Source organism: Papio anubis, chromosome 1 (assembly GCF_008728515.1).
Source record: "Papio anubis isolate 15944 chromosome 1, Panubis1.0, whole genome shotgun sequence".
In the NCBI taxonomy this organism is placed as follows: Eukaryota; Metazoa; Chordata; class Mammalia; order Primates; family Cercopithecidae; genus Papio; species Papio anubis.
The window spans coordinates 125,950,397-125,978,119 of NC_044976.1; the positions used below are offsets into that span (position 1 = coordinate 125,950,397).

At 52.9% G+C, this 27,723-nt stretch overlaps 2 protein-coding genes across 9 annotated transcripts; one reads left to right on the plus strand and one right to left on the minus strand.

Annotated features, from left to right (window-relative positions):
• The first annotated feature begins 928 nt into the window (after positions 1–928).
• HCN3 (hyperpolarization activated cyclic nucleotide gated potassium channel 3) lies at positions 929–14,500 on the plus strand. 3 transcript variants are annotated; one of them, XR_635704.4, is made up of 9 exons: positions 929–2,467; positions 7,242–7,671; positions 8,616–8,777; positions 9,179–9,397; positions 9,805–9,951; positions 10,366–10,606; positions 11,822–11,986; positions 12,429–13,349; positions 14,038–14,500. XR_635704.4 is itself a non-coding variant. In XM_021924688.2 (9 exons), the coding sequence occupies exons 3-9, from the start codon at positions 7,261–7,263 to the stop codon at positions 13,112–13,114; spliced, it is 2,031 nt and encodes a 676-aa protein (XP_021780380.2). In that variant the 5' UTR covers positions 931–2,165; positions 2,390–2,467; positions 7,242–7,260; the 3' UTR covers positions 13,115–14,500. The 3 variants fall into 3 exon arrangements, 2 of the variants coding, with proteins under 2 accessions (XP_003892826.2, XP_021780380.2); XM_021924688.2 differs by having other exon boundaries at positions 931–2,165; positions 2,390–2,467; positions 12,429–14,500; XM_003892777.5 differs by having other exon boundaries at positions 12,429–14,500.
• On the minus strand, positions 13,971–27,723 carry PKLR (pyruvate kinase L/R). Of its 6 annotated transcripts, XM_003892776.5 has the most exons (12): positions 26,948–27,722; positions 26,533–26,622; positions 25,758–25,940; positions 20,294–20,385; positions 20,066–20,197; positions 19,745–19,931; positions 19,112–19,382; positions 18,837–18,987; positions 18,101–18,253; positions 17,840–18,006; positions 16,437–16,618; positions 13,971–15,332 (listed from the first exon to the last, which is right to left on the minus strand). In XM_003892776.5, the coding sequence occupies exons 1-12, from the start codon at positions 27,045–27,047 to the stop codon at positions 15,226–15,228; spliced, it is 1,815 nt and encodes a 604-aa protein (XP_003892825.2). In that variant the 5' UTR covers positions 27,048–27,722; the 3' UTR covers positions 13,971–15,225. The 6 variants fall into 6 exon arrangements, with proteins under 6 accessions (XP_003892825.2, XP_003892824.1, XP_009181053.1 ...); XM_003892775.5 differs by lacking the exon at positions 26,533–26,622 and having other exon boundaries at positions 26,948–27,084; XM_009182789.3 differs by lacking the exon at positions 26,948–27,722 and having other exon boundaries at positions 26,533–26,653.

Sequence of the window (27,723 nt, forward strand, 5' to 3'; positions counted from 1 at the left end):
GGTGGGAAGATTGCTTTGAGGCTGCAGTGGGTCATGATCGCACCACTGCACTCCAGCTTGAGCAACAGAGCTGACCTTGACTCTAGAATGAGTAAATAAATAAAGTCAGGAAATATTAGAGAGGAGCTGGATGAAGGATAGTCAGATGGAGGTTACATCAGATAACCAGACATAGTTTAGAGAAGTTCTCTGGAATAGAAGATGAAGGGCAATCAATGAAGAGTCGGGGAGAGAGAAGTAAAGATTTCACTTCCTCCTCCTGGAACATTTTCTTAGATTATTAATTCATTCAACAAGCATTTACTGAATGTCCACTATGTGTCCAGCATTGTGCCAGGTGCAAGGTTCCTGTTTCTCAGAGTTTCACAATCTAACAGGAGAGACAAACCTGTAAATAAATAATGAGACCACGCTCACGCCTGTGATCCTAGCACTTTGGGAAGCCAAGGCAGGAAGATCACTTGAGCTCAGGAGTTCAAAACCAGCTCGGGCAACATAGTGTGACCTCATCTCTTAAAATAATAATAATAATGGTATCCCTGTGACATGAGCTGCTCAAAACAGTGGTGCCCTGGCTGCTGTAAAAAAGCTCTAGAATAGGCCGGGCACAGTGGCTCAAGCTTGTAATCCCAGCACTTTGGGAGGCCAAGACGGGCGGATCACAAGGTCAGGAGATTGAGACCATCCTGGCTAACACGGTGAAAACCCGTCTCTGCTAAAAAATACAAAACACTAGCCGGGCGATGTGGCCGGCACCTGTAGTCCCAGCTACTTGGGAGGCTGAGGCAGGAGAATGGCGTAAACCTGGAAGGCGGAGTTTGCAGTGAGCTGAGATCCAGCCACTGCACTCCAACCTGGGCGACAGAGGGAGGCTCCATCTCAAAAAAAAAAAAAAAAAAAAAAAAAAGGCTCTAGAATAGACCCTACCTGGGGAAAGGAGAGCTGGAAATGTGTTTCTAGGTTTCCTAGAGAAGGTGAGATCTGAACCAAGTGTTTGAAAGTGAATTAGAGGAGAATACCAGGCAGAGAAAATATTTGCAAAAGCATAGAGACAAGGCACAAAGTCTTTCAGCATGATTGGGGCTCTGGCTTGCACGAGGGGGACGGTTAGAAGACAGACTGTTGAAACTAGGTCCAAATTTTTGGGGCCTGGTACACCATGCTAAGGAGCTTAAATGTACCCCGGTAGAAGATGGGAAAGCCTGATGGACTTCAAGCAAGTGACATAGCCATAGTTGGATTTTAGGAAAGTAACTGGCAGGGAATGGAAGAAGAATTAGCCTGGAAGAAGTCGAAGACTCTTTTAGAGGTTTCTGAAGTAATTTACGTGAAAAAATCCTTAGGGCTTGACATGAGGCAGTGGCAATAAGAATTGGAGATGAAGGGAAGAATTGGAGATGAAGGGAAGAATCTGAGATATTTAGGAGTTTATAGCACTTCGCATAGCGCTGCAATTTACCTGTCTGTCCTTGGGCACAGATGAGCAGTGGCTTTATGGCTAGGCCTTTGTTTTTGTTTTGTTTTGTGTTGTTTTCCATTACTTCATGGAGATGCTAAGAGTAGGACTTTTATATCCACTCAATGACAGAGTTGCACTTGGTGAAGGCTGACAGAACGAATTAGGGAATTAAATACTTGGGGAAGCAGTTCGGAGACCAAAAAGACAAGAATATGCCTAGGACAGTGTTGAGAGAAGACGGAAGCAGGACAGAAGTCCCTGGGCGAGAGTGGGGAAGAATCACAAAAGCCATTTCCACTTCTTCCATTGGTCCCAAATCCCTCAAGCTACACATCCGCGTCCGATTTTCCCGCCACTGCAGGAGGCTCCTCCTCCCTGGCTCTCAGTGGATGAAAGGCTAACACTAGGCCACGCCTCTCCCTGGCTCAGGCTGCGCGCCCCGCCTTCCTTGCTAAGCCACGCCCGTCTCGGAGTTCCTCCAGGATCCCGGCTTCCCAGCCCCGCCCGGTCTTCGCGCTGCCCTCGCCAGGGGGCGCCGCGCAGCCAGCCCGCCGCCCGCCAGTCTAGCGCACACCCCCTCCGCCCCGCGCGCCGGCGGTTCCGAGCCTACGACGCCTCCGCTGGAACCCGCGGGGCTGCGCCGACTCCCACTCTGGAGGGGTTGGGGGTACCTGATGGCCACATAGGGCTCTAGGAGGCCGAGCGTGTAAGCGGGGTGGGCGCCATGGAGGCGGAGCAGGGGCCGGCTGCGGGGGCCAGCGAAGGGGCGACCCCTGGGCTGGAGGCCCCCAAGGTGCCTCCCGTTGCTCCCGGGCCTGCGACCGCGGCCTCAGGTCCGATCCCCGGATCTGAGTCTGAGCCTAAGAGAAGGCACCTTGGGACGCTGCTCCAACCTACGGTCAACAAGTTCTCCCTTCGGGTGTTCGGCAGCCACAAAGCAGTGGAAATCGAGCAGGAGAGAGTGAAGTCAGCGGGGGCCTGGATCATCCACCCTTACAGCGACTTCCGGTATTGGGGGCTCGGCCGGGAGGGCAGGGTACATCAATCCCACCCTCGCGGGCAGCGACACCGGGACCCGGCCCGCACCACCCTCCACGGTCACTTCATTTCCAGCCCAGGGATCCCTTGGTGGGGCGGGAGAGTCACTTCCTCCAATCTAGCCTGGGAATTCCTGGGCGGGTATCCCCTGCCGGAGGTCCTCCGTGCCTTGGCAAGCTGGGGGCACCAGAAGGGGCAAGCAGATATCAGGGGATCTCCAGAGACCTGGATTTCCTCTTTCAGGAACCCGGGACCCCAACCGGACCACAGGAAGTACCGGAGTTTGGGACCCCTGCCTCCTCCAGTCCTGCTTGCTGGAGATCTGGGAAATTATATTCTAAGTATCGGGGCCAGTCTGAGGGAGAAGCCGAGCTCTGCTATCTGCCATCCCCACACCTCCTCCTTAGCACCTGCCTAGTTCAGCATGACTATCAGGAAAAAATAGGGACGCTGAAGGGGGCGAGGGTCCAGACCTCAGCTCTGGTCGCTGTCCCTAGTGCTGAAGGCGGGGGCGGCGGGGCGGGGCCAAGACTCAGAGTGACTGAGGCGGCAAAGCAGGGACAGGATCACCACCCAGGTGACTCCCACAGAAGGGACAGAGGGTGGGGGTGGGGCCATTTCACAGTCTCCGTCAGGCTGTACCTCTACATCAAGGTCGCTAGGGGAGGACAGCAGCCCTGTCCTTGGGGGGAAATGAAGGACAGCTCTTGGATGAGGCAGGGATGTGTGCAAAGCACCTAACCTGGGGAACGAAAGAAGCAGAGAGGAAGAGGTGTGAATCTGGAGCCTGGAAATACAGCTGTAGACCCAGACATTATCTTGAATCCACATATATACACACTCCCTCTATGTCCCTCTTCCTCCCATTGTTCCTTTCACTCCTGTCTTTGCTGCCTCGTTCCCACCCAGCCAGCGTGCCTTTTCTAGCCTCCTGTGGATCTCGCTCCCTTCCCTCAGTTCACTCGCAGACGGATCCCCAGAAGCCTGGTATCCCTCTGATTGTGCTTCTCCATTCTCTCTACTACATCACCTGCCAGGCTTGTGACCAACCTGTGAGTCAGGCTGTGAAGATGCTTTCATGGCTAGGCGAACCCTCTTTCCCTCCCCCTCTTAGTGTCTCACAATACAGGATTTCTCCTCAGCAGCCCAGGAGAGAAAAGAAGAGTGGTCGAGGGTTTTTGTTTATTGAAAACATACAGTCTAAGGGGCTTCCCAGAGACCAGGACTTGAGGAAGCTTCTTTCAGGGCTGAAAATTGATTTTGCAGTCCGAGTTAGAAGGGGCTAGCTAGCTCCTGAGTTGACACTGGGATTAGGTGTGTCCTAGAATTAAAATCACCATAAGTAACTGAGTCCCTGAGATTATCCTGTGACATTCTCTGAATGAGGGCTTCACACAGATCCCTCTTGACCTCTTCTTTCCACAGTGTCTGTCACAGCAGTGTCACTCACCCCTGCCCATGCCTCTGCCTGTGCTCAGAGTCCCAGTAGACACAGGGAGGCCAGAGGAGGAAAGACATGCAGAACTCAAGCTTTGCTGCTTCATGATCTCCTGTGGAGCTTCTCTGTGTGTGCAGCCCTGTCTAAGGTTCTGTGGAGGGGAAAGGGCATCCCTGGAAAGCTCAATTCAGAGGAAGGCAGGATAGACCACCCCACCCTGGGACATGGATGAGCAAACCCCAGCAGAGGAACAGGATCTGTGGGTCCAACTGTGTTGGAGAAGAGGAATGGGGTGGAGAAGGCTGGGGAGGGCATGAGGTCCTAGACTAGAATGGGCAGATAGCCAGAGATGGGAGAAGCAGCAGCCTTTTCAGAAATCTGGGGATAAAGAGTGAGTGAGTTATAACACCAACTAGTGCCTATACCACACTGTCACATCTATTGTCTCCACGTAAATGTTTTCAACAATACTGTGAGATTAGCACGGGGTACTTTAGCTTTTTGTTTTTAACCTTAAAAATATTTAGCAATGGGCCAGGCGCGGTGGCTCAAGCCTGTAATCCCAGCACTTTGGGAGGCCAAGACAGGCGGATCACGAGGTCAGGAGATCGAGACCGTCCTGGCTAACAAGGTGAAACCCCGTCTCTACTAAAAAATACAAAAAACTAGCCGGGCGAGGTGGCGGGCGCCTGTAGTCCCAGCTACTCAGGAGGCTGAGGCAGGAGAATGGCGTAAACGCGGGAGGCGGAACTTGCAGTGAGCTGAGATCCCGCCACTGCACTCCAGCCCGGGCGACAGAGCGAGACTCCGTCTCAAAAAAAAAAAAATTTAGCAATGGTGAGGTAAACGATATATAATAGGGATATATATGTATATGATGTATATGGAAGAGTAATTTTATTTATTTATTTTTATATTTATTTATTTTGAGAAGGAGTGTCGCTGTGTCACCCAGGCTGGAGTGCAATGGCACAAATTTGGCTCACTGCAACCTCTGCCTCCCAGGTTCAAGCGATTCTCCTGCATCAGCCTCCTGAGTAGCTGGGATTACAGGCTCATGCCACCACGCTTAGCTAATTTTTGTATTTTTAGTAGAGGTGGGGTTTCACCATTTTGTCCATGCTGGTCTCGAACTCTTGACCTCGTGATCCACCCACCTCAGCCTCCCAAAGTGCTGGGATTACAGGCGTGAGCCACAACACTGGCCAATTTTTATTTGTTTAAGACAGAGGCCGGGCGCGGTGGCTCAAGCCTGTAATCCCAGCACTTTGGGAGGCCGAGACGGGCGGATCACGAGGTCAGGAGATCGAGACCATCCTGGTTAATACGGTGAAACCCCGTCTCTACTAAAAAAAGTACAAAAAACTAGCCGGGCGAGGTGGCGGGCGCCTGTAGTCCCAGCTACTTGGGAGGCTGAGGCAGGAGAATGGCGTGAACCCGGGAGGCGGAGCTTGCAGTGAGCTGAGATCTGGCCACTGCACTCCAGCCTGGGCGACAGAGCGAGACTCCATCTCAAAAAAAAAAAAAAAGACAGAGTCTCACTCTTGCCCAGGCTAGAGGGCAGTGGAGTGGTTTCGGCTCACTGCAACCTCCACTCACAGGTTCAGGCAATTCTCCTGCCTTGACCTCCTGAGTATCTGGGATTGGGATTACAGGTGTGTGCCACCACACCCGGCTAATTTTTTTTTTTTTTTTTTTTTTTTGAGACAGAGTTTCACTCTTGTTGCCCAGGCTGGAGTATAATGGTGTAATCTCAGCTCTTGGCAACCTCGACCTCCCAGGTTCAAGTGATTCTCCTGCCTGTCTCCCCAGTAGCTGGGATCACAGGCATGCACCACCACGCCCGGCTAATTTTGTATTTTTAGTAGAGATGGGGTTTCTCCATGTTGGTCAGGCTGGTCTCGAACTCCCAACATAATCAGGTGATCCTCCCGCCTTTGCCTCCCAAAGTGCTGGGATTACAGATGTAAGCCACCGCCCCCAGGGCCTGGCTAATTTTTAATTTTTTTTTTTTTTTTTTTTAGATGAAGTCTCTCTCTGTCACCCAGCCTGGAGTGCAGTGGTGTAATCTCTGCTCACTGCAACCTCCACCTCCCGGGTTCCAGTGATTCTCCTGCCTCAGCCTCCCGAGTAGCTGGGACTACAGGTGTGTGCCACCACGCCCAGCTAATTTTTATATTTTTCATAGAGACGGGGTTTCACCATGTTGGCCAGGATGGTCTTGATCTCTTGACCTCATGATCCACTCATCTTGGCCTCCCAAAGTGCTGGGATTTTTTTTTTTTTTTGAGACAGAGTCTCGTTCTTGTCACCCAGGTTGGAGTGCAGTGGTGTGATCTTGGCTCACTGCAACCTCTGCCTCCCTGGTTTATGCCATTCTCCTGCCTCAGCCTCCCTAGTAGCTGGGATTACAGGCTCCCGCCACCATGCCCAGCTAATTTTTGTACTTTTAGTAGAGATGGGATTTTGCCATGTTGGCCAGATTGGTCTCAAACTCCTGACCTCAGGTGATCCGCCAGCCTCGGCCTCCCAAAGTGCTGGGATTACAGGCATGAGCCACCGGGCCCGGCCTAATTTTTAATTGTTTGTAGAGACAGGATCTCACTATGTTGCCCAGGCTGGTCTTGAACTCCTGGACTCAGGTGATCCCACTTTGGCCTCCCAAAGTGCTGAGGTTACAGGCATGAGCCATAGCTTTCCTTTTGAGACAGGGCCTCGCTCTGTCAGTCAGACTAGAGTACACCTCAGCCTCCTGAGTAGCCGGGACTATAGGTGCACACCACCATGCATGGCTAATTTTTTTATTTGTTGTTGAGATGAGGTCTCACTATGTTGTCCAGGGTGTTTCTTGCTTCTTTTGCTCAACATTGCATTTTTGAAATTCATCCATAGAACTGAATGTAGCTGTAGTTGGGTAATTTCACAGCTGTATGGTATGCCAGCCCATAAATAGTGTATTTATCTACATATTTATCTACATTTTTCCACACAAGGATATGTGCGTTGTTCTCAAATTTAATGCTGCTGTAAACTTTCCTATGTGTATCTCCTGGAGCGCATGTTTCCCTTGGAGGTGTCTATACCTAGGAATGGAATTGCTGAGTTGCAGGGAATGCAAATGTTTAACTTCAATAGATAAATATTTTCCCAAATGGTGGTCCCAACTTATACTCCCAGCGGCTGTGAACAGTCATTCTGTTACTGTGTATCTTTCACTATTCTTGGCCATGGCAGCCTATCTTCTGTCAGTCTAGTAGCTGGTGAAATATCCTCACCGTCTTACCCCTCATCTCACTCCCACCTTAGGTTTTACTGGGACCTGATCATGCTGCTGCTGATGGTGGGGAACCTCATCGTCCTGCCTGTGGGTATCACCTTCTTCAAGGAGGAGAACTCCCCGCCTTGGATCGTCTTCAACGTATTGTCTGATACTTTCTTCCTACTGGATCTGGTGCTCAACTTCCGAACGGGCATCGTGGTGGAGGAGGGTGCTGAGATCCTGCTAGCACCGCGGGCCATCCGCACGCGCTACCTGCGCACCTGGTTCCTGGTTGACCTCATCTCTTCTATCCCCGTGGATTACATCTTCCTGGTGGTGGAGCTGGAGCCACAGTTGGACGCTGAGGTCTACAAAACGGCACGGGCCCTACGCATCGTTCGCTTCACCAAGATCCTAAGCCTGCTGCGGCTGCTCCGCCTCTCCCGCCTCATCCGCTATATACACCAGTGGGAGGAGGTGGGGCGTGGAGGTGGCGGGGGCGGCGGGGGCGGCGGGGGGTGGGGTAGTGCTGGCAGACTTCTCTAGGAAGATGCTATGGGTGGGGCTCCTGGTGACCTTATAGGGTGGGGAAGATGGGTGGGGCTTCCGTGGGTGAGCTCTCTCCAAAATTGGTGGGGGAGAAGCAGGAACAGAATGAGGATTCAGGGGATGGGACCTGGGGTGAAGATGGTGGCACAGGAGGGTGGAGCACAGCTGCCAGACACACTTTAGAGTTAGCTGGATGCTGGGTGGAGGAGGAGGTGTGGAAGAAGCTGGAGCTTCAGCTTCAGAGCAGCAGAATTTAGTGGTTCAGACTGTGGGCTCTGCAGTCTCATTGTCTTTGGTCAGATCCCAGTTTTATAGTTTACTATAGGAGACTTGATTTTCTGTTCTATAAAATGAGAGTGTTAAATACACTTGCCTGTGATAAGGCTGTTAGAATTAAAGGAGTTAATACATGCAAATCACTTAGAAAGGTGTCTAGCACATACTAAGTTCTCAGTGAAGCCACTATTATGTATTATTACGACTGGAAAGGAGAGGGCTGCTGGCATTAATTCTTACACATATGCTCTGGAGACATTACACTGTGAAATGCCCTCTCTCTTTTCTAGGCTACACCTGGGCAGCTTGTGCAATAGATTTGTTTGATTCTCTGCTGTGACACTTACTATGTGGTTCTGGGCACATGACTGACCTCAGCTTTCCTATCCATAAGATGAGAGAAATAAGAAACTGCTTTGCATTAGCTATACATGTCTGCCACAAAACTCCATACAAATGAATAATAGTTTCATTTTTTAATTCATGGGGGCTGGGGCTGGGGAGTAGTTCAGAGAGAGAATTTGCCAGGCTGGGAATGGAGGAGGACAAGCAGGGAGGGGTTCCTGTCCACAGCAGCTCCTCCTTGGACTCCTCAGATCTTTCACATGACCTATGACCTGGCCAGTGCTGTGGTTCGCATCTTCAACCTCATTGGGATGATGCTGCTGCTATGTCACTGGGATGGCTGTCTGCAGTTCCTGGTGCCCATGCTGCAGGACTTCCCTCCCGACTGCTGGGTCTCCATCAACCACATGGTGGTGAGAAGTCCCCACAGCTCTGCCTTTCCTGGGCCTTCTTAGGGCTCTTCTGCCCGAGTAGCAGGGATGGCACAGGGAGCAGGAGGTGGGAGATGATCACGACAGAAAATAGGAGTGAGGAGGTGGGGAGGAGGGAGGAAAGGGGAAGGAGACCCAGAAGAAGTGCTCGTGTGTTGGAGGGAGCAGGCAACTAAGGGTACCTAGCCAGAATCTGAGGTCCCCAAGTTGCAATAGAGGACCCTTTTGCCTCAGGGCCCCCAGAACCAAACTTAAGTGCCTGCCAGGAGGAAGGCCTGCAGTAGAAGGGGGCAGAGAGAAAGACCAAAAGAGGAAGAGGGGCAGGTGGAGAATGAGGCTCCAAGGGGCCCATGCCCAGCTCTGCAATACACTCTGCCCCTCAGAACCACTCGTGGGGCCGCCAATATTCCCATGCCCTGTTCAAGGCCATGAGCCACATGCTGTGCATTGGCTATGGGCAGCAGGCACCTGTAGGCATGCCCGACGTCTGGCTCACCATGCTCAGCATGATCGTGGGTGCCACATGCTACGCCATGTTCATCGGCCACGCCACGGCACTCATCCAGTCCCTGGACTCTTCCCGGCGTCAGTACCAGGAGAAGGTCAGCAGGGACAGGAGAGGGAGGTGTGGCATGGAGGGGTGTTGAAGACTGGGTAACCTGACTTGAGGCCCATTCTGATGTGTGCCCCTGTTGCATCTCTGTTTCCTTTCCTGCCCTGTGTCCATTTGTTCCCTGCCCCTGCGTGTACCTTTTCCTTGTTTGAACCTATGCCTGTGCTTGGCCCCTCCGCTCTCCACACCTGGGTTTTCCTATGACTGTGCTCTGTGTCTTCCTGGTACCCACCATTATCCATATTGCTCTGTGGCCCTGTGTATCCATGTCTGGTTCCATGTTTCACCCCTTTGAGTTTGACCTGTGTCTCTGACCTCCCCCCCACACACCCCACTGTTCCGGCCCCAAATCTCTCCCTGTGTCCTCTTGCCCCTGGCAATGGGCTGGCCCTCCAGTATAAGCAGGTGGAGCAGTACATGTCCTTCCACAAGCTGCCAGCAGACACGCGGCAGCGCATCCACGAGTACTATGAGCACCGCTACCAGGGCAAGATGTTCGACGAGGAAAGCATCCTGGGCGAGCTGAGCGAGCCGCTTCGGGAGGTGGGGCTGGGTTGGGCCTGGAAGGGGGACCTTCAGGGACCTGGAGTGCTGTCTGGTGGTAGGGGCTATTGGTCAGCAGGTGCTCCTATAGGGAATGAGGCCTGCAGAGGGCCCTGTGGGAGGCCGGGTATTTGGGGGGCTTTCAGGGGCTAGGGTCTTTCTTGAAGGTCCTTTGCAGGTGAAGTATACATGAGGAGGGACTATAGGGATCTCTGTTTTCGGGGGATGGTCCCACAAGGGCTCATGGGAAAGAGCCGAAGGCAGGAGCTTAGAGATGGTCCCAGGTCCACTGACGCATCCCCATCCTTTGGCAGAACATGACCCCAGGGGTGGGGTTTCTGGAAGCAGATGAGCTTGGGGGATCATCTCAGGTCACCGGGCACAGCCTGCCTGACAGGCCCCTCCCCTGTCCAGGAGATCATTAACTTCACCTGTCGGGGCCTGGTGGCCCACATGCCGCTGTTTGCCCACGCCGACCCCAGCTTCGTCACTGCAGTCCTCACCAAGCTGCGCTTTGAGGTCTTCCAGCCGGGGGACCTCGTGGTGCGTGAGGGCTCCATGGGGAGGAAGATGTACTTCATCCAGCATGGGTTGCTCAGTGTGCTGGCCCGCGGCGCCCGGGACACACGCCTCACCGATGGATCCTACTTTGGGGGTCAGCAGGCCTCAGGGAGGGTGGCAGGGTCACGAGCAGACAGTGGAGAGGGCAACTGCTCCTGGGCTCAGGATCCCTACCTGGGTACGCTGCAGAATCACAGAGCTCCAGCCCCTCCCCAGGCCTACTCATGGAGAATCTCTGGGCTGGGATCTGGAGCTCTGCAGTTTTTTTGTTTGTTTGTTTGTTGTTTGTTTGTTTGTTTGTTTGAGGCGGAGTCTCACACTGTTGCCCAGGCTGGAGTGCAGTGGTGCAATCTTGGCTCACTGCAAGCTCCGCCTCCCAGGTTGATTCTCCTGCCTCAGGCTCCTGAGTAGCTGGGACTACAGGCGCCCACCACCATGCCTGGCTAATTTTTTGTATTTTTACTAGAGACAGGGTTTCACCATATTAGCCAGGATGGTCTCAATCTCCTGACCTCATGATCTGCCCGCCTCGGCCTCCCAAAGTGCTGGGATTACAGGCGTGAGCCACCGCGCCTGGCCTGAGCTCTGTAGTTTTTAAAAGCTTCCCAGGAGATTCTAATGCACAGCCAGGTTGCAAACTACTGGGCCAGAGGGCCTTTTAGAACCCTTAGGCAGTGAAATCCAAGGAGCCTATGAGATGAGGGAAAGGCAGGAGTGAAGCACGACTGTCCTGGAGCATGAGCTTTATGGAGCTGCCTGGCGGTGTGATTCAGGGACCCAGCCTGTGGCAGTAGGGGCAGTTCAGCCAGCCACTGCCCAAAGTGACTGGAGGCTCATATAATCTCTCAGCCCCCATACCACCCACTATCCCCATCACATTGCACTTTGCTCTTTGACACTGCTTTTCTCCTTCAGGGCTGCCCTCAGTGTTTATTCAAGGGGGTAGGAGGGGTAGGTACACTGAGTTGCCCAGGTCTACCTCTTGGGATAGAGTAGTCGGGGAGGGGTGGGAGTTAAAGTGAAGTGGAATCACTGGGAATCTAGGGCCAGCAAGACCTGTCTGGTCGTCAGCCTTCATTTGGAGAGAGTGGGAAGGACAGGGAGCAGTAATCCAGTAATTGTGGGAGTCTGGAGAAAGACAATGCTTGGGGTGTTTAGGGACCCTGGGGCAGGGAGGTAATAGATAATCAATGGTTTCTCCCACATCTAGGGAGGAGCCTTAGAAAGTGGGGTCCACTGCTACAGGCTCAGTGAGAGGAGTTCCAGGGACAAGGACAGGGGTTCTGAAGCTTCCTCCCAATTTCTGCAGAGATCTGCCTGCTAACTAGGGGCCGGCGCACAGCCAGTGTTCGGGCTGACACCTACTGCCGCCTCTACTCACTCAGTGTGGACCATTTCAACGCTGTGCTCGAGGAGTTCCCCATGATGCGCCGGGCCTTTGAGACCGTGGCCATGGATCGGCTGCGCCGCATCGGTGAGACCTGTCCACCTATCTGCTCTGGGTCCAGGCTGTGCCCTCACCCCACCTCCAAAGCAAGGAGCCCAGGCTTTAGGGCTCCAGGATCATATCCCAATCAATTCAGCCCCAACAAATGCCCCCTAACAGGCCTTTCGACACTGTGGCCCACTGTCCCTATCCCTCAGCATGTCCTACCCAGGAGAGATAGCATCCCAAGTCTCCATGTCCTGAGTCCTCCTTCCCCTGAGTACCAGTCCTCTGACCCTCGCTGTCTCTGATACATACCCTCTTCCTCCAACCCCCATCTCCACCCGCATAGCCCCATTGCCATACTACTGACTCCCATCCCCTACCCTCAACCCCACCCCATCCTGATACCCTCATACTCTTTGATATCCAACCTCCATCTTGGATTCCTTCCCTATCCTTAACTTCTCCCTCCCGGGACAACTTTTAGGCAAGAAGAATTCCATACTGCAGCGGAAGCGCTCTGAGCCAAGTCCAGGCAGCAGTGGTGGTGGCATCATGGAGCAGCACTTGGTGCAACATGACAGAGACATGGCTCGTGGTGTTCGGGGTCTGGCCCCGAGCACAGGAGCTCGGCTCAGTGGAAAGCCAGTACTGTGGGAGCCACTGGTACATGCGCCCCTTCAGGCAGCTGCTGTTACCTCCAATGTGGCCATTGCCCTGACTCACCAGCGGGGCCCTCTGCCCCTCTCCCCTGACTCTCCAGCCACCCTCCTTGCTCGCTCTGCTCGGCGCTCAGCAGGGTCTCCAGCTTCCCCGCTGGTGCCCGTCCGAGCTGGCCCGTGGGCATCCACCTCCCGCCTGCCCGCCCCACCTGCCCGAACCCTGCATGCCAGCCTATCCCGGGCAGGGTGCTCCCAGGTCTCCCTGCTGGGTCCCCCGCCAGGAGGAGGTGGACGGCGGCTAGGACCTCGAGGCCGCCCACTGTCAGCCTCCCAACCCTCTCTGCCTCAGCCGGCAACAGGCGATGGCTCTCCTGGGCGTAAGGGATCAGGAAATGAGCGGCTGCCTCCCTCAGGGCTCCTGGCCAAGCCTCCAAGGACAGCCCAGCCCCCCAGGCCACCAGTGCCTGAGCCAGCCACCCCCCGGGGTCTCCAGCTTTCTGCCAACATGTAAAACCCTTGAGTACATCCAGCCTTAGTTCTTGGGGTGCAGTAGTATGTACCCTAGGGCAGATGCCTCTTAGGGAAGGCCGTGGGGACCTGAAACATTGCCCCATGGAAATGTCGACCCTGTGCGGACATTCCCCATACTGCCATGAAGACGGTCTCAGCTCAAGAATCCTGTAGCTTGTCCCATCATAATCCATTCACCCATTCATCATGTGTACTGAGCAGCTACCATGTTCCAGGTAATATGCCAGGCGCTGTATGTCTCCACTGCCAAGTAGAAGTGACTCAAAACCCTCTGACAAGAATATTCCCCTGGCTATGGTCCTGCCAGGTGCAGGCCCAGGCCCATGACCCCACCTTTACTAAGCACAAGTACTTGCCACCGCCATCACTGCCAAGTAGCTAGATGTCTCTTGTTTCCCTGCTGATGATCCTGCAGGTTCTGCCTGGCCTGGTTATCTTCCTGTTCCTGTAGCATAGCCAGGCACTGCCAATCACCTGCGCCCCCATTACTGCCAGCAGATGTCTTGAGTCCTGAGTGTGGGTATCCACCTTTACCCACTCACTGCCACCTGTGGACACTCCGTGTCTACCCCCTGAGTGGGAACACACTTCTAAGTTCCCTGCAGTCTCTGTCCTGTGGTAGACCGTCTTTTTGTAAACTGGGAGGTGCCTCTCCCCTGTACCCTCTGCCCCAGTCATGCCCCCCTAAAAGTTAAGGAGTAGTTGGCACCTCCTTATTAATATGCCAGCCTAGATCCCCGCTGGTGGAGGGGCAAATGGCTGAATCCTTGTGAGATATTTTTTTCTTTGCTTGTTTATTTATTTATTCATTTATTTAATTGTATTTATTCATTTACTGATTTTATGTGTTACCAATTCATTTTGTTTACCCATTCCTTTATCCATCCCTCCCCTCCTTTTCAGATAAGGAGACAGGAGGAGTAGGAGGAGGCAGGGCCTCTCCATGCCAGCCTCTGTGGTCCTTTCCCAAACCCATCAGCACAATACTTGAACCTTCTCCCAGGTAGGGGCAGGGGGAGCCACATGAGAGAGGGAGAAGGACTGTGTTTACCTTTAGAGTTTTGTTTTGTTTTTTTCCTTCTGAGTTTGCTGTTGGTGCAGGAGTAAGGGAAAGGCCCAAGGTATCCAAGCCTGGGGAAGGGCAGGCCAGCCAGCACCTCTGCCTTCTCAGGGACAAGAGTAGTCCTTTACCACACTCACTCACTCTGTCTGTCCCCTCTGCTACTCTACAGCATTAGAGACTGTGGGGCCAGGACCCCAAGTCTCCTTTCCTTCTGGGTGGGGAGTTCTGGGGTTGTTGGTGTGTGGGAGAAGTTTTATAATTGCTTCCAAACAGCTGGGTTTAAATATAAAATAGACACACTCATTTTTGGCTCTTGGTTTGTGTGTGGGAACAAAGTGAGTGGGAAGGAATTTCTGGGTGCAGAAGGAAGCAGCCGGGGATTTGACCAAGCAAGGTATCAGGCGGGCATGAGAGCAGCCAGGACAGTGGTCTACAAGCCCAGCACAGAGGTTGTGAAGACAGTGACAAAATCAGCTGCCCAGCCCTCCCTTCTCCCCAGCATCCATCCCACCCAGTTTTCCCCAAAGCGTGGACTATCATGTCACTGTTAGTCACCATGAAAGGGTAGCCTGCCCTGGCACGAGATGCCCAGATTATCATGAGGGCCACATATGAGAATGGGAGACTGTGGACAAGATTGCCCTGTCTCCCTTCTCCCCGACCCCAAGGGATGAGATGTCTGGGGTTATGGAATTAACCAGCCAAACTGGGATTAAAGGCTCAAGGCATCTTAGGGCCTGCTGAGTGGATTGGATGCAGGGAATGTACAGTTGGTGCTGTCGGGTGGCCAGTGCATAACTGCCACCCAGACTTTCAGGACCTGTGTGAAATGGAGACGGGGAAGGGGCAACCTCGAATGGGGCTAGATGGCAGATATAGTTTCAGATAGGCCTCAGGTAGGGAGGTTCAGGAATAGAGAAGAGAGGACTTAAAGGTGGGGCTTTGGAGGGGTGTGGGCTGGAGGACGTAGACTTGGGAGGAAGGGATGGGATACAGGGGTAGGCTGGGCCAGAGGAGGGAGGGGCGTCTCAGGATATGCTCAGCACCCGCATGATGTTGGTGTAGCCGGAGCCAGGTCGCCAGCCTGTCACCACAATCACCAGGTCTCCAACACGGAGGAAGCCACGGAGCTTTCCTTGGGGAGGGAAAGAAAACAAGACATCGGACAGGCGTGGTGGCTCACACCTGTAATCCTGCACTTTGGGAAGCCAAGGTGGGCAGATCACCTGAGGTCAGAAGTTCGAGACCAGCTTGGCCAACATGGTGAAACCTTGTCTCTACTAAAAATATAAAAATTAGCTGGGTGTGGTGGCGTGTGCCTGTAATCCCAGTTACCCAGGAGGCTGAGGCAGGAGAATCACTTGAACCCAGCACCCAGGAGGTAGAGGTTGCAGTGAGCCGAGCCGAGATCGCACCACTGCACTCCAGCCTGGGCGACAGAGCAAGACTCCATCTCAAAAAAAAAAAAAAAAAAAAAAAAGAAGAAGAAGAAGAAGAAGAAGAAAAGAAAGAAAGAAAATCAGTCATTGAAAATTAGTCATTGAGGGACCAGGCCAGCCCTGTAACGAGAACCAGCCACCACCCTCCACCATGTCAAGGCCACCCTGTAGGGAATGAGGCAGTGAAGTATGTCCCATAGGTGGCACGCAGGGAATATCACCACTGCAGTATATTAAAGGCACAAGATAGGCCGGAACAGTGGCTGACGCCTGTGATCCCAGCACTTTGGGAGGCCGAGGCAGGCAGATCATGAGGTCAGGAGATCGAGACCATCCTGGCCAACGTGGTGAAACCCCGTCTCTACTAAAAATACAAAAATTAGCCGGACGTGGTGGCACGTGCCTGTAGTGCCAGCTACTCAGGAGGCTGAGGCAGGAGAATCACTTGAACCTGGGAGGCGGAGGTTGCAGTGAGCCGAGATCGTGCCACTGTACTCCAGCCTGGCGACAGAGCGAGTCTCCATCTCAAAAAAACAAAGAACAAACAAAACTCCTAGCAGGAGTATCCGTGCTAGGACACAGTGTGTTGCTAAGTAGCACAGCTGTCTGCCTGTGTGGCTATGCTGATAGAAGAGGTGTTTGTGATATGCCAGACTGATATCTCAGTCTTAGTGACTCTCACAGGGAAAACCTGGAACCACAGGAGAGAGGCAAGGCCCTTTGAGTGGGTATGGGAAGCTGGGTTGGAGGACTCCTGATATGAATGGTAGGAGTGGGCGGGGAAGGTCTAGGTAGCTCACCACTTTCAATGCCAAATTGCACCCGGCGATCTACGTCATCTGCCCAGATGGCTTCTGGAGGTTCACGGTAAAGCAAGGGGAAGACTCCTCGGCATAAGTGGACCTGGCGGGCAGCTTGGGCAGAGCGGGTGACAGCAATGACTGCTGCCCGAGGTCGGTACTGAGACAGAAGCTGGGCTGAGCTGGAGAAGGCAGAGAAGGTCAGCCCAGAACAGCGAGGGAGTGGTGAACCAGGAAAGGAGAGTCTGGGTTCTGGTTCCAGGTGTCACTAACAAGCTGTGTGACCCTGAGTAAGTCATCATACTTCTCTGGGCCTTGGTGTTCTCACCTGTAAAATGAGTGTAAGAATGCCTGCCTCCCAGGCTGGGCACAGTGGCTCATGCCTGTAATCCCAGCACTTTGGGAGGCCAAGGTGGGAGAATTGTTTGAGCCCAGGAGTTGAAGACCAGCCTAGGCAACATAGTGAGACCCTATCTCTGTTTAAAAAAAAAAAAAAAAAAAAAAAAGAATGCCCGCCCTCCCTACCACACAAGAAAGATATGAGATAATATGGATGTATCGAATGAGATAATAAGGAGAAATCTCTTCAAAAAATATAAAAACTGGCCAGTCACGGTGGCTCATGCCTAGGATCCCGGCAGTTTGGGAGGCCAAGGAGGGTGGATCACCTGAGGTCAAGAGTTTGAGACCAGCCTGGCCAATATGGCAAAACCCTGTCTCTACTAAAAATACAAAAAATTAGCCGGGCGTGGTGGCAGGCGCCTGTAATTCCAGCTACTTGGGAGGCTGAGGCAGGAGAGTCACTTGAACCTGGGAGGTGGAGGTTGTGGTGAGCCAAGATTGCACCATTGTATTCCAGCCTGAGCAACAGAGTGAGACGCCGTTCTCAAAAGAAACAACAACAACAACAACAAAGTATAAAACCCTTTTGAGAATGTGCATTATGTGCTTAATTTACTGTATAGATATTAGGTACTATGTAGTACTTAATATCTCCTGTTAATCCTCGCAACCCCATGAAGAACAAATCATTACCTTGTCCTGTTCATGAGGAAAGACAGCAGGCTAACAGAGCTACATTTCAGAGTAAAGACTTAAACTCAGACCTACTGGGCCCTTCTGCAATACCTCAGCATTTGTAGGCTCTGTGGGCCGAATGGACTTGCCTCTGAGCCCCAGGAGCCCAAATGGCCTTGAAGCCAATGTGCCCAGTGATGCTGCTATCCCCTTCCAGCCCTAGAAGCTCACTGGCATTCTGTGTCTCCTGGCCTCCAGCTGTCATTGCTGCCTCTCCTCTTGTCTCAGGTGGACACGCTTCACTCCTGGTGACCAGACTAAACCCAGGCCTGGGGCCCATCCCAGCCTACCCTTGACCCAAATCTCCATCTGGGCATCCCCCTCACCGGCCAGTTGTGGTCAGTACGATGATGGCAGCAGCACAGCACTTGAAGGCAGCCTCCACGGCGCCAATGGCGATGACCTCAGTGGGATCACGGCTCAGTGGCGCTGCCCGACGTAGCTCCTCAAACAGCTGCCGGTGGTACACTGCAGCCTCTGCCTCCCGGGCAATCTGCAGGTGCCAGAATGTCAGGCTGGGAAGGGGCACTGGGGTATGGAAGGGATTTGGTTCCCTGGCCCATTTGCTTTTCATTCTGAGCTCTTACCGCATGCTGCATCTTCACGGCTTCCACAGGGAAGTTGCCTTTGGCAGTCTCCCCTGACAGCATGATGCAGTCGGCCCCATCTAGCACAGCATTGGCCACATCGCTTGTCTCTGCCCTCGTTGGCCGGGGCTTGGTAATCATGCTCTCCAGCATCTGAGGGACAGCATGGACATCAAAGATGTAGGAGTCACACCGTGACTTGAGACCCTGCCCAAGCTACTCTCTGACACCCACATTCTCAGAGGGTCCCGAAATCCAGGGTCACAGTCACAACCCCTGAAAATAGGGGTCAAAGTATATCTAACTTTATCATTTGAGGATCAAACACTTGTCAGCAAAATGTGCTATAAACCTACAGTGTGGGCCGGGCACGGTGGCTCACGCCTGTAATCCCAGCACTTTGGGAGGCCGAGGTGGGTAGATCACCTGAGGTGAGGAGTTCGAGACTAGTCTGGACAACATGGTGAAACCCTGCCTCTACTAAAAATACAAAAAGTAGCCTGGTATGGTGGTGGTAACTGTAATCCCAGCTACTTGGGAGGCTGAGGCAGGAGAATTGCTTGAACCCAGGAGGCGGAGGTTGCAGTGAGGGAAGATTGTGCCACTGCACTCCAGCCTGGATGACAGAGACAAAACAAAACAAAACAAAACAAAACAAACCCTTACAGTATGGGTATTCATCCACAGTTGTCCCTAAAACCCACAAAGTGCCGAACCTCAAGGGCTCACTCCAGACCTGTGTGGCACAGACAACAGGCTTGCCCGCCAAGTTGCAGCGCCCAATCATCATCTTCTGAGCCAGGAAAACCTTCTCTGCTGGAATCTCGATGCCTAGGTCCCCCCGTGCCACCATGATGCCGTCGCTCACCTCCAGGATTTCATCAAACCTGAGAAGTTGGGAGAATCAGGGCCGAGGCAGAAAGCCAGGAGATGCCAGGCAGAGGCAGGCGGGAGAAGAAAGGTGATGGGGAATAGCGACAGGGCCGAAGGGGAACAGAGCCCGAGCCTCACCTCTTCACGCCTTCGTGGTTCTCAATTTTGCTGATGATCTTGATGCCCTGTCCTTCCGGCCCCAGAGCAGCCCTGACAGCAGCCACATCGCTGGCTTTCCGCACAAAGGAGGCAAACACGATGTCCACTCCATGCTCCACCCCGAAGCGCAGGTCCCGGACGTCCTGCTCGGACAGCCCGGGCAAGTCCACCTGGGCCCCCGGCAAGTTCACGCCCTTACGGCTGCCCAGGACGCCACCGTTCTCCACTTGGGTCACCAGTCCCTCTGGGCCTGAGGGCATGGAGAGAGGCAGCTGCGGTCAGGGGTGAGGACCGGGCACAGTTACAGCAGAGAGGACACTGGGCTTGGAACCCCAAGAGGTCAGGAACCACGCCCTCCTCGTCTCTCCGCCCTTGTTCTGGGCTCTGCCCAGAAGAGGCACAGATGGACATCCGTGGAAGAAACGACCCACCCGTAGTCCAGCCCAAACCCAGGGTGAGCGCGGAGTCTGCATGCTGGGGACTCCTGGGACAGGCTGGCAAAGACGCGTGGCCAGGGGAAGGTGTGGTCGGTCTGAGGGCTGATGGGGGAGCCAAGGAGAAGGGAATGTGCCCAGCGCACGGATGTGGTCAGGGCGGGAGGCGCGTCCGCACCGATTTTCTGGACCACTAGGGAGATGAGCCCGTCGTCAATGTAGATGCGGCCCCCCACCGGCACGACCCCGACAATATTGGGGTAGTCCACCCACACGGTGTTCGCGTTCCCCCGCGTCCGAAACGCGGGGTCCACAGTCACCAGCACCTGGGAGCCCTTCACCAGCTCCACTTCCGACTCCGGACCCTAGGGGCGGAGCCAGAGGAGACGTGAGTTCTGCGCCCCGGAGTCCGGGACCCGCCCCTGCCCACGCCTGGACCCAGTCCAACTGGCACCGCCTTTCCCGCCCCGGCCCGGCGAGTCCCAGCCCCACTGCTCACCCCCTGCAGGATCCCAGTGCGGATCTCCGGTCCCTTGGTGTCCAGGGCGATGGCCACGGGCCGGTAGCTGAGCGGGGAAGCTGCAAAGCTCTCCACCGCCTCCCGGACGTTGGCGATGGACTCAGCGTGGTACTGGGGGAGGGAGCGGAGCGAGGGTTTCAGGGGAAGGTGGCCAGGACCTCGAGGCATCCTCCTGCCCCACCCACCGCCCGGCGGCCCGTCCTGCACCTCGTGGGAGCCGTGGGAGAAATTGAGTCGCGCAATGTTCATCCCGGCCTTGATCATCTCCCTGAGGCGTTCCACGGAGCGAGATGCCGGCCCTAGAACCAGAAATTCACGTTCAGACAACATTCCCCCAGAACATGAGAGGCAACCAAACCCAACCCATTACCACTCTCAGAAGGCCCCGCGCCACAAGAGTCCTGTTACCTGACCTTTATTCCCTGATGCAACCCCTGCTCACAGATCACAGACTCCGCTTCCCTCTCCAGCAAACATCTGTCCCCTTGGGGAGACGGCACTGTGGAAGTAGGAGGGGAGTGCCCTCCGCCAGGCCTGAGGTCACTGTGTGGGCATGTGATGTATGTAAGTGCTGCTTGCCCGGCTACCCCAGGGTATGGGGTGTAGGGCAGGGGCTGGGAGCCAGGTGAGGGCGTTTGGGTGCGGGGTTTTAGAGCTAGGAGGCCTCATGGACTGAGGAGAGCTGAGTTCTATCCCACGCCAGCGCTGCTATGGGGCAGCTGCTAGCTGAGAGCAGATTGGCTCATTCTTCGGTCCCTATCTGTCTTCCCACTTGTGCACTAGATCTCCTCCTTCTCACCTGCTCAAGGACATAGATTCAGCCATTCTGCGGTCCTCTGTGACACCCATGTTTTCCTTTCTTTTTCTTTTCTTTTCTTTTTTTCTTTTTTCTTTCTTTCTTTCTTTCTTTTTTTTTTTTTTGAGACAGAGGGAGTTTTACTCTTGTCACCCAGGCTGGAGTGCAGTGGCAGCATCTCTGCTCAATGCAACTTCTGCCTGCCCGGTTCAAGCAATTATCCTGCCTCAGCCTCCTGAGTAGCTGGGATTACAGGTGTGCACCACCACACCTGGCTAATTTTTTTGTATTTTCAGTAGAGAAGGGGTTTCACCATGTTGGCCAGGCTGGTCTTGAACTCCTGACCTCAGGTGATCCACCCACCTTGGCCTCCCAAAGTGCTGGGGTTACAGGTGTGAGCCACCTCGCCCAGCCATGTTTTCCTTTTTTACTGGATCATCCCCATCAGCATGTAAACCTACTGTTATTTCTTTCATCATTTAAAAAAAAATTCTAGGCCGGGCACAGTGGCTCAAGCCTGTAATCCCAGCACTTTGGGAGGCCGAGACGGGCGGATCAGGAGGTCAGGAGATCGAGACCATCCTGGCTAACACTGTGAAACCCCATCTCTACTAAAAAATACACACACACACAAAAACTAGCTGGGCGAGGTGGCAGGCGCCTGTAGTCCCAGCTACTCGGGAGGCTGAGGCAGGAGAATGGCGTGAACCCGGGAAACGGAGCTTGCAGTGAGCTGAGATCCAGCCACTGCACTCCAGGCTGGGCACATAGCGAGACTCTGTGTCAAAAAAAAAAAAGAAAAAAATTATCTTAATCCCCTGGTTTCCCCTCAGTCCCAGTTTTTGCTCTCTCTTGCAGCAAAACTCATTGCAAGAGTTATCTGTACTTGCTGCCTCCAGTTCCCCTCCTCCATTCTCCCTTGAATCCATCCCACTCAGGCGCTGGCCTCCATCTCTCCACTGCATCTGTTCTTGTCAAGGTCACCAAGAACCTCTGTGTTGTTGCTCAGTGTAATGCTCAATGCTCAGTCCTCCTCAATTGGCCCATCAGCAGCCTGGACACACATCCCTCTTTGACACACTGTCTTCACCTGACCTCCAGGATCACACCCTCTCTTGGTTGACTCCTACCTCACTAGCTGCTCCTTCCCAGTCTCCTTTCCTTGTTCCTCCCCTTAACGTTAGATACCCTGTTCTCTTCTCTGTTGTTTCACCTACACTCCTTTGGTGATCTCAACTAGTCTCATGGCTTGAGATACCATGTATATGTAGTCAACTCCCAAGTGTCTCTTCAATCCAGACCTTTCTCCCAAACCCAGAGTTGTGTACCTGACTGCCCCCTCTCTATCACACTTGGATGGCTAATATACATCTCAGACTCAACATGTCCCAAGTGAACGTCTGCTCTCTCCCGAACTCCTTCCACCACAGTCTTTCCTGCTCAGTGGATAATGCATTGTTGCAGTTCCTCATGGCAAAAACCTCAGAGTCACCTGTCACCTTTGACTCCTTTCTTTCTCGCCCTCACTCCCTACCCTATATCCAATCAATCAGCAAATCCTGTCAGCTCTACCTGCAAAATACATTCAGAATCTGACCACTTCTCACCACCTCACTGCCGCCAACTGGTCTGAGACAGAAATACTGCAGGGCACCCTTCCCCCCACCCTCCATCTATTTTCAGTATAGTAGCAGGGGAGGGGAGGTTCTATTAAAACATAAATAAGAGCTTGTCATTCCCCTGCTCAAAACCCTGCAGCAGTTTCTCATTTCACTCGGAGGAAAACGCAACTCAAATTCTAAAAATGGCCTACAAAGCCCCACCTGATCTTCCTCTCCCCGCAGTCTCTTCATATCTGCAGCTCTTCCCCCTTGATGGTTTTTAGCTCTTCTTTTTATTTTATTTTATTTTATTTATTTTTGTTTTTGAGACGGAGTCTCGCTCTGCTGTCCAGGCTGGAGTGCAGTGGCCGGATCTCAGCTCACTGCAAGCTCCTCCTCCCGGGTTCACGCCATTCTCCTACCTCAGCCTCCTGAGTAGCTGGGACTACAGGCCCCCGCCACCTTGCCCGGCTAGTTTTTTGTATTTTTTAGTAGAGACAGGGTTTCACCGTGTTAGCCAGGATGGTCTCGATCTCCTGACCTCGTGATCCGCCCGTCTCGGCCTCCCAAAGTGCTGGGATTACAGGCGTGAGCCACCGCGCCTGGCCGGTTTTTAGCTCTTCTAACCTCCTTGACTTAGGCCTTGGCACTGACTGGTCCTTCTTCCTGGAATTCTCCTCCCGGATCTTTGCATGGCTAATTCTCTCATCTCCTTCAAGTCTTCCCTTAGGTCTCATTTTCTCAATAATGGGTACCTGACCTCCCTATTTAGGGCTGCAACTTGCCTTCACCCTTGTACCCCTGATGCCCTTACCATACTTGATTTCTTTCCCCATAGCATTTATAACTTTCACTTTTTCTTTCTTTTCTTTTCTTTCTTTCTTTTTTTTTTTTAAGACGGAATTTCGCTCTGTCACTAGGCTGGAGGACAGTGGCACGATCTCTGCTCACTGCAATCTCCGCCTTCCGGTTCAAGCAATTCTCCTGCCTCAGCTTTCTGAGTAGCTGGGACTACAGGCATGCACCACCACGCACAGCTAATTTTTGTATTTTTAGTAGAGATGGGGTTTCACCATGTTGGACAGGATGGTCTCAATCTCTTAGCCTCGTGATCCGTCTGCCTCCGCCTCCCAAAGTGCTGGGATTACAGGCGCTGAACCGGCGTCTGGCCATTTTTTCTTGCACTTTTTTTTTTTTGAGGCCGGAGTCTGCCGGCTCTGTCGCCAGGCTGGAGTGGTGGTAGCGATCTCGGCTCCTGCAAGCTCCGCCTCCCGGGTTCCTTCATTCTCCGCCTCAGCCTCCGGTAGCTGGGACTACGAGGCGCGCCCTGCGCCCGGCTAGTTTTTGTATTTACTCCCCAGTAGAAGCGGGGTTTCACCATGTTAGCCAGGATGGTCTCGATCTCCTGACCTCTCGTGATCCACCGCCTCGGCCTCCCAAAGTCACTGGGATTACAGGCTTGAGCCACCGCGCTGACCTTTTTCTTTTTTTTTAAGACAGAATTTTGTTCTTGTTGCCCAAACTGGGAGTTCAATGGCATGATCGGCTCCTGCAGCCTCGCCTCCCCAGGTTCAAGCGATTCCCCTGCCTCAGCCTCTCGGTAGCTAGGATTGCAGACACATGCCACCATCCCTGGCTAATTTTTGTATTTTAGTAGAAACAGGGTTTCACCATGTTAGCCAGGCTGGTCTCCCGGGCCTCCTGACCTCAGGTAATCCCACCTGCCTCAGCCTCCCAAAGTGCTGGGATTATAGGCACATGAGCCACTGCGTGACCAACTTTCTTTCTTTCTTTCTTTTCTTTCTTTCTTTCTTCTTTCTTTCTTCTTTCTTTTCTTTTCTTTTCTTTTCTTTTTTCTTTCTTTCTTTCTTTCTTTCTTTCTTTTCTTTCTTTCTTTCTTTCTTTTCTTTCTTTTCTTTTTTTTTTTTTTTTTTTGGGACGGAGTCCATCTGTCCACCAGACTGGAGTGCAGTGGCGGGATCTCCCGGCTCACTGCAAGCTCAGCCTCGGGTTCACGCCATTCTCCTGCCTCCAGCCTTCCGAGTGGCTGGGACTACAGGCGCCCGCTTGCATGCAGCCCGGCTAAGTTTTGTGTTTTTACCCAGTAGAGGCGGGGGTTTCACCCGTGTTAGCCAGGATGGTCGATCTCCTGACCTCGTGATCCACCCGTCTGCGGCCTCCCAAAGTGCTGGGATTACAGGCTTGAGCCGGCGCCACGACCTTCTTTTCTTTCTTTCTTTTCTTTCTTTCTTTCTTTCTTTCTTTCTTTCTTTCTTTCTTTCTTTCTTTCTTTCTTTCTTTCTTTCTTTCTTTCTTTCTTTTCCTTCCTTCCTTCCTTCCTTCCTTCCTTCTTTCTTTCTTTTCTTTCTGTTTTTTGATAGGGTCTCGTCTGTCACCTAGGCTGGAGTACAGTGGCTTGATCATGACTTACTGCAGTCTTGACCTCCTGGGCTTAAGTGATCCTCCCACCTCAGCCTCCTGAGTAGCTGTAACTACAGGCGTGCACCACCACACCCAACTAATTTTTGTATTTTTTGTAGAGATGGGTTTTGCCATGTTGCCCAGACTGGTCTCAAACTCCTGGGCTCAAGCGATCTGCCAACGTTGGCCTCCTAAAGTGCTGGGATTACAGGCATGAGCCACTGAGCCCAGCCCACTTTTATTTATTTATTTATTTATTTATTTATTTATTTATTTATTTTTGAGATGGAGTTTTTCTCTTGTTGCCCAGGCTGGAGTGCAATGGTGCGATCTCGGCTCACCACAACCTCTCCCTCCTGGGTTCAAGCGATTCTCCTGCCTTAGCCTCCTGAGTAGCTGGGATTGCAGGCATGCGCCGCCATGCCTGGCTACTTTGTATTTTTAGTAGAGACAGGGTTTCTCCATATTGGTCAGGCTGGTCTCAAACTCCTGACCTCAGGTGATCTGCCCGCCTTGGCCTCCCAAAGTGCTGGGATTACAGGCATGAGCCACTGCGCTCGGCCTCACTTTCTAACGGAATAAATAATTTACTTATTTTAAATAATTTATTGTGCTTACTGTTTATTGTCACACCAGCTAGACTGTCAGCTCCCCCAGGGTAGGGATTTTTGTCTGTTTTTTTCGCTGATCTACTCCCAGGGCCCAAAATCTTGTCTACTATATGCTCAACAAATTTTCATTGAATGAATGACTGTGTCAAACATGGAGAAGTCTCAAAGGAGACAAGAGATGAAGAAGCACCTCAAGAAACACCAGTAGGCTCTGTGAGGCTGCAGGGGATGGGAGTGTTTACCGATGGTGGCAATGATGCTGGTACTGCGAGCAGCCACGGGCTCGGAGTCAATGTCCAGTAGGCAGAGGTGCTCCAGGAAGGTGTCTGCCATAGCAGCTGGCAGCTGCTGCTGCTGGAAGAAGGCAGTGCCTAGCTCCTGGGTCAGTTGGGCCACACTAGCCCGCCGAAGATACCCCGCTGGCCCTGTGGTAGAAGGGGACACAGGGACTGCATGTCACCTGCCCTTCCTCCCCATGCCGTCATCTCTCAGCATACCCTCTATTCCTTCCCTTCTTATGAGCTGGGCATCATGCATATATTATCTTATTACGTCACAAGGATCCTATAAAGCAGGTACTGTTAAATGTTCTATAGTTATCCAATTTTATGGATAAAGAAACAGAGACTGAGAATAAATGGTCCAAGATCATACAGCTTTTAAGTATGGATCAGCTAGGATTCAAATCTAGGTCTGACTAACTCTAGCCCAAGTTCTTGACCACTCAGTTATACTGACCCCGCACAACCCAGGACCCCCCAACCTGCAACTACTGATGCCCCTCAACCCCACCACCCCTTGATGTCTAGTCCCCAGCAGCCTGTCCCTATTCAGGCCCAGAATCACCCAGTTCCTGCTCCGAAGGTCTCTGTTTTCTCCCTTCTAACCCCTGGCTACTGGCTGGCTTCCCCACCCCATCCTCTGAGTCTCCCAGACCTCTCAAAGCTGCTACAGACCCAGAGGTCCCTGTAGCTTGACCCAGCCCAGTTCAGAGGAGCCCCCCCATTCCAGCCGCACCTTCCATGCCACTGCACACCTCTCTGGGTCTCCCTCTTTGTGGGTCTGCTCCACACTGTTGGGTTGTCAGAGGCATGAGACCCAGCTGGGCTGGGGATCAGTTCTGTAGACTGGTTAAAGTGTCACCAGTGTCTCCTATTCCACTGGAAGCCCTGTATGCCAGGGGCCAGAGTCCAGGAACCACGGGAGTGCCCCGTGGCTTACATGTTGCGGCTCTGGCCTGCCTATAGGGCCTGGAAAAGGCCCATGCCAGGGTCCATAATTTAACACAAGGGAGGTTCTGAAGAACGTATGTGTCTCTCCAAAACCCACCTAGCCAGTGGCTGATATGGATCATTTATACCCTCCACCCTGGCTCCTAGTTTCCACCCTCATTTTCCTCCTATGTTCCATGGCTTCTGCTTCCCCTTCTTACCTCCTGGAGCCCCAATCAGGATGGACTTCGCTAAGTCTCTTTGGGACTTAGAGACCCATGACCAGCGCCGCAGGGATGGTATGTTCTCCTGGATCGACATACTTTCAGTGTGGGCCTGGGGCTGCGGGGCCGTGGAATGAGAGGGGGAGGATGACAAAACTGCCGGTCTTATCTAAGGGAGCCAGAGAAGAGAAAAGGGGCACACCCAGTAGGCCACCCTGTCCCTACAGAGTCCCTGCCCCAGAACTGCCTGCTGTCTGCCCTCATCTCCTGGCATTTCCTTTCATCCATTTTTCCTGATAAATTTTCAATCCATTCATACTATCTGGTCATCCATGTGAATAGATATACATATATATTTTTTGGTCATTCGTATGGCCCCCTTTTCTTTGTACTTTATTGAAGTTAGCCCTAGTGAATCCAGGGAGCAGGGGCTATAGGGTGGGGCTGGAGCCTGAAGAAAGGCAAAAGGGATCACTGTGATAGTATGATGGGGGGAGGGACACCCAGTTCTGCCCACATTTTTTCTCTGTCTCAACCAAGAAATGCAGAGTGCCTTCACCACTCTGTAACCTGGCCAGCTGTATGTTTTTGCCTACAGGTTTGAACCCAAGATGGTACGTTGAACATTCCCAGACACTGATAAACTTGATTAGGTTGTTGCTGGAAACACTGAAAGATCGACTATTTTACTAAACTTATAGACGCCTACCCCCAGGGAAATTTTCTTTCCTCCCTTCCTTCCTTCCTTCTTTCTTTTTTTTTTTTGACAGAGT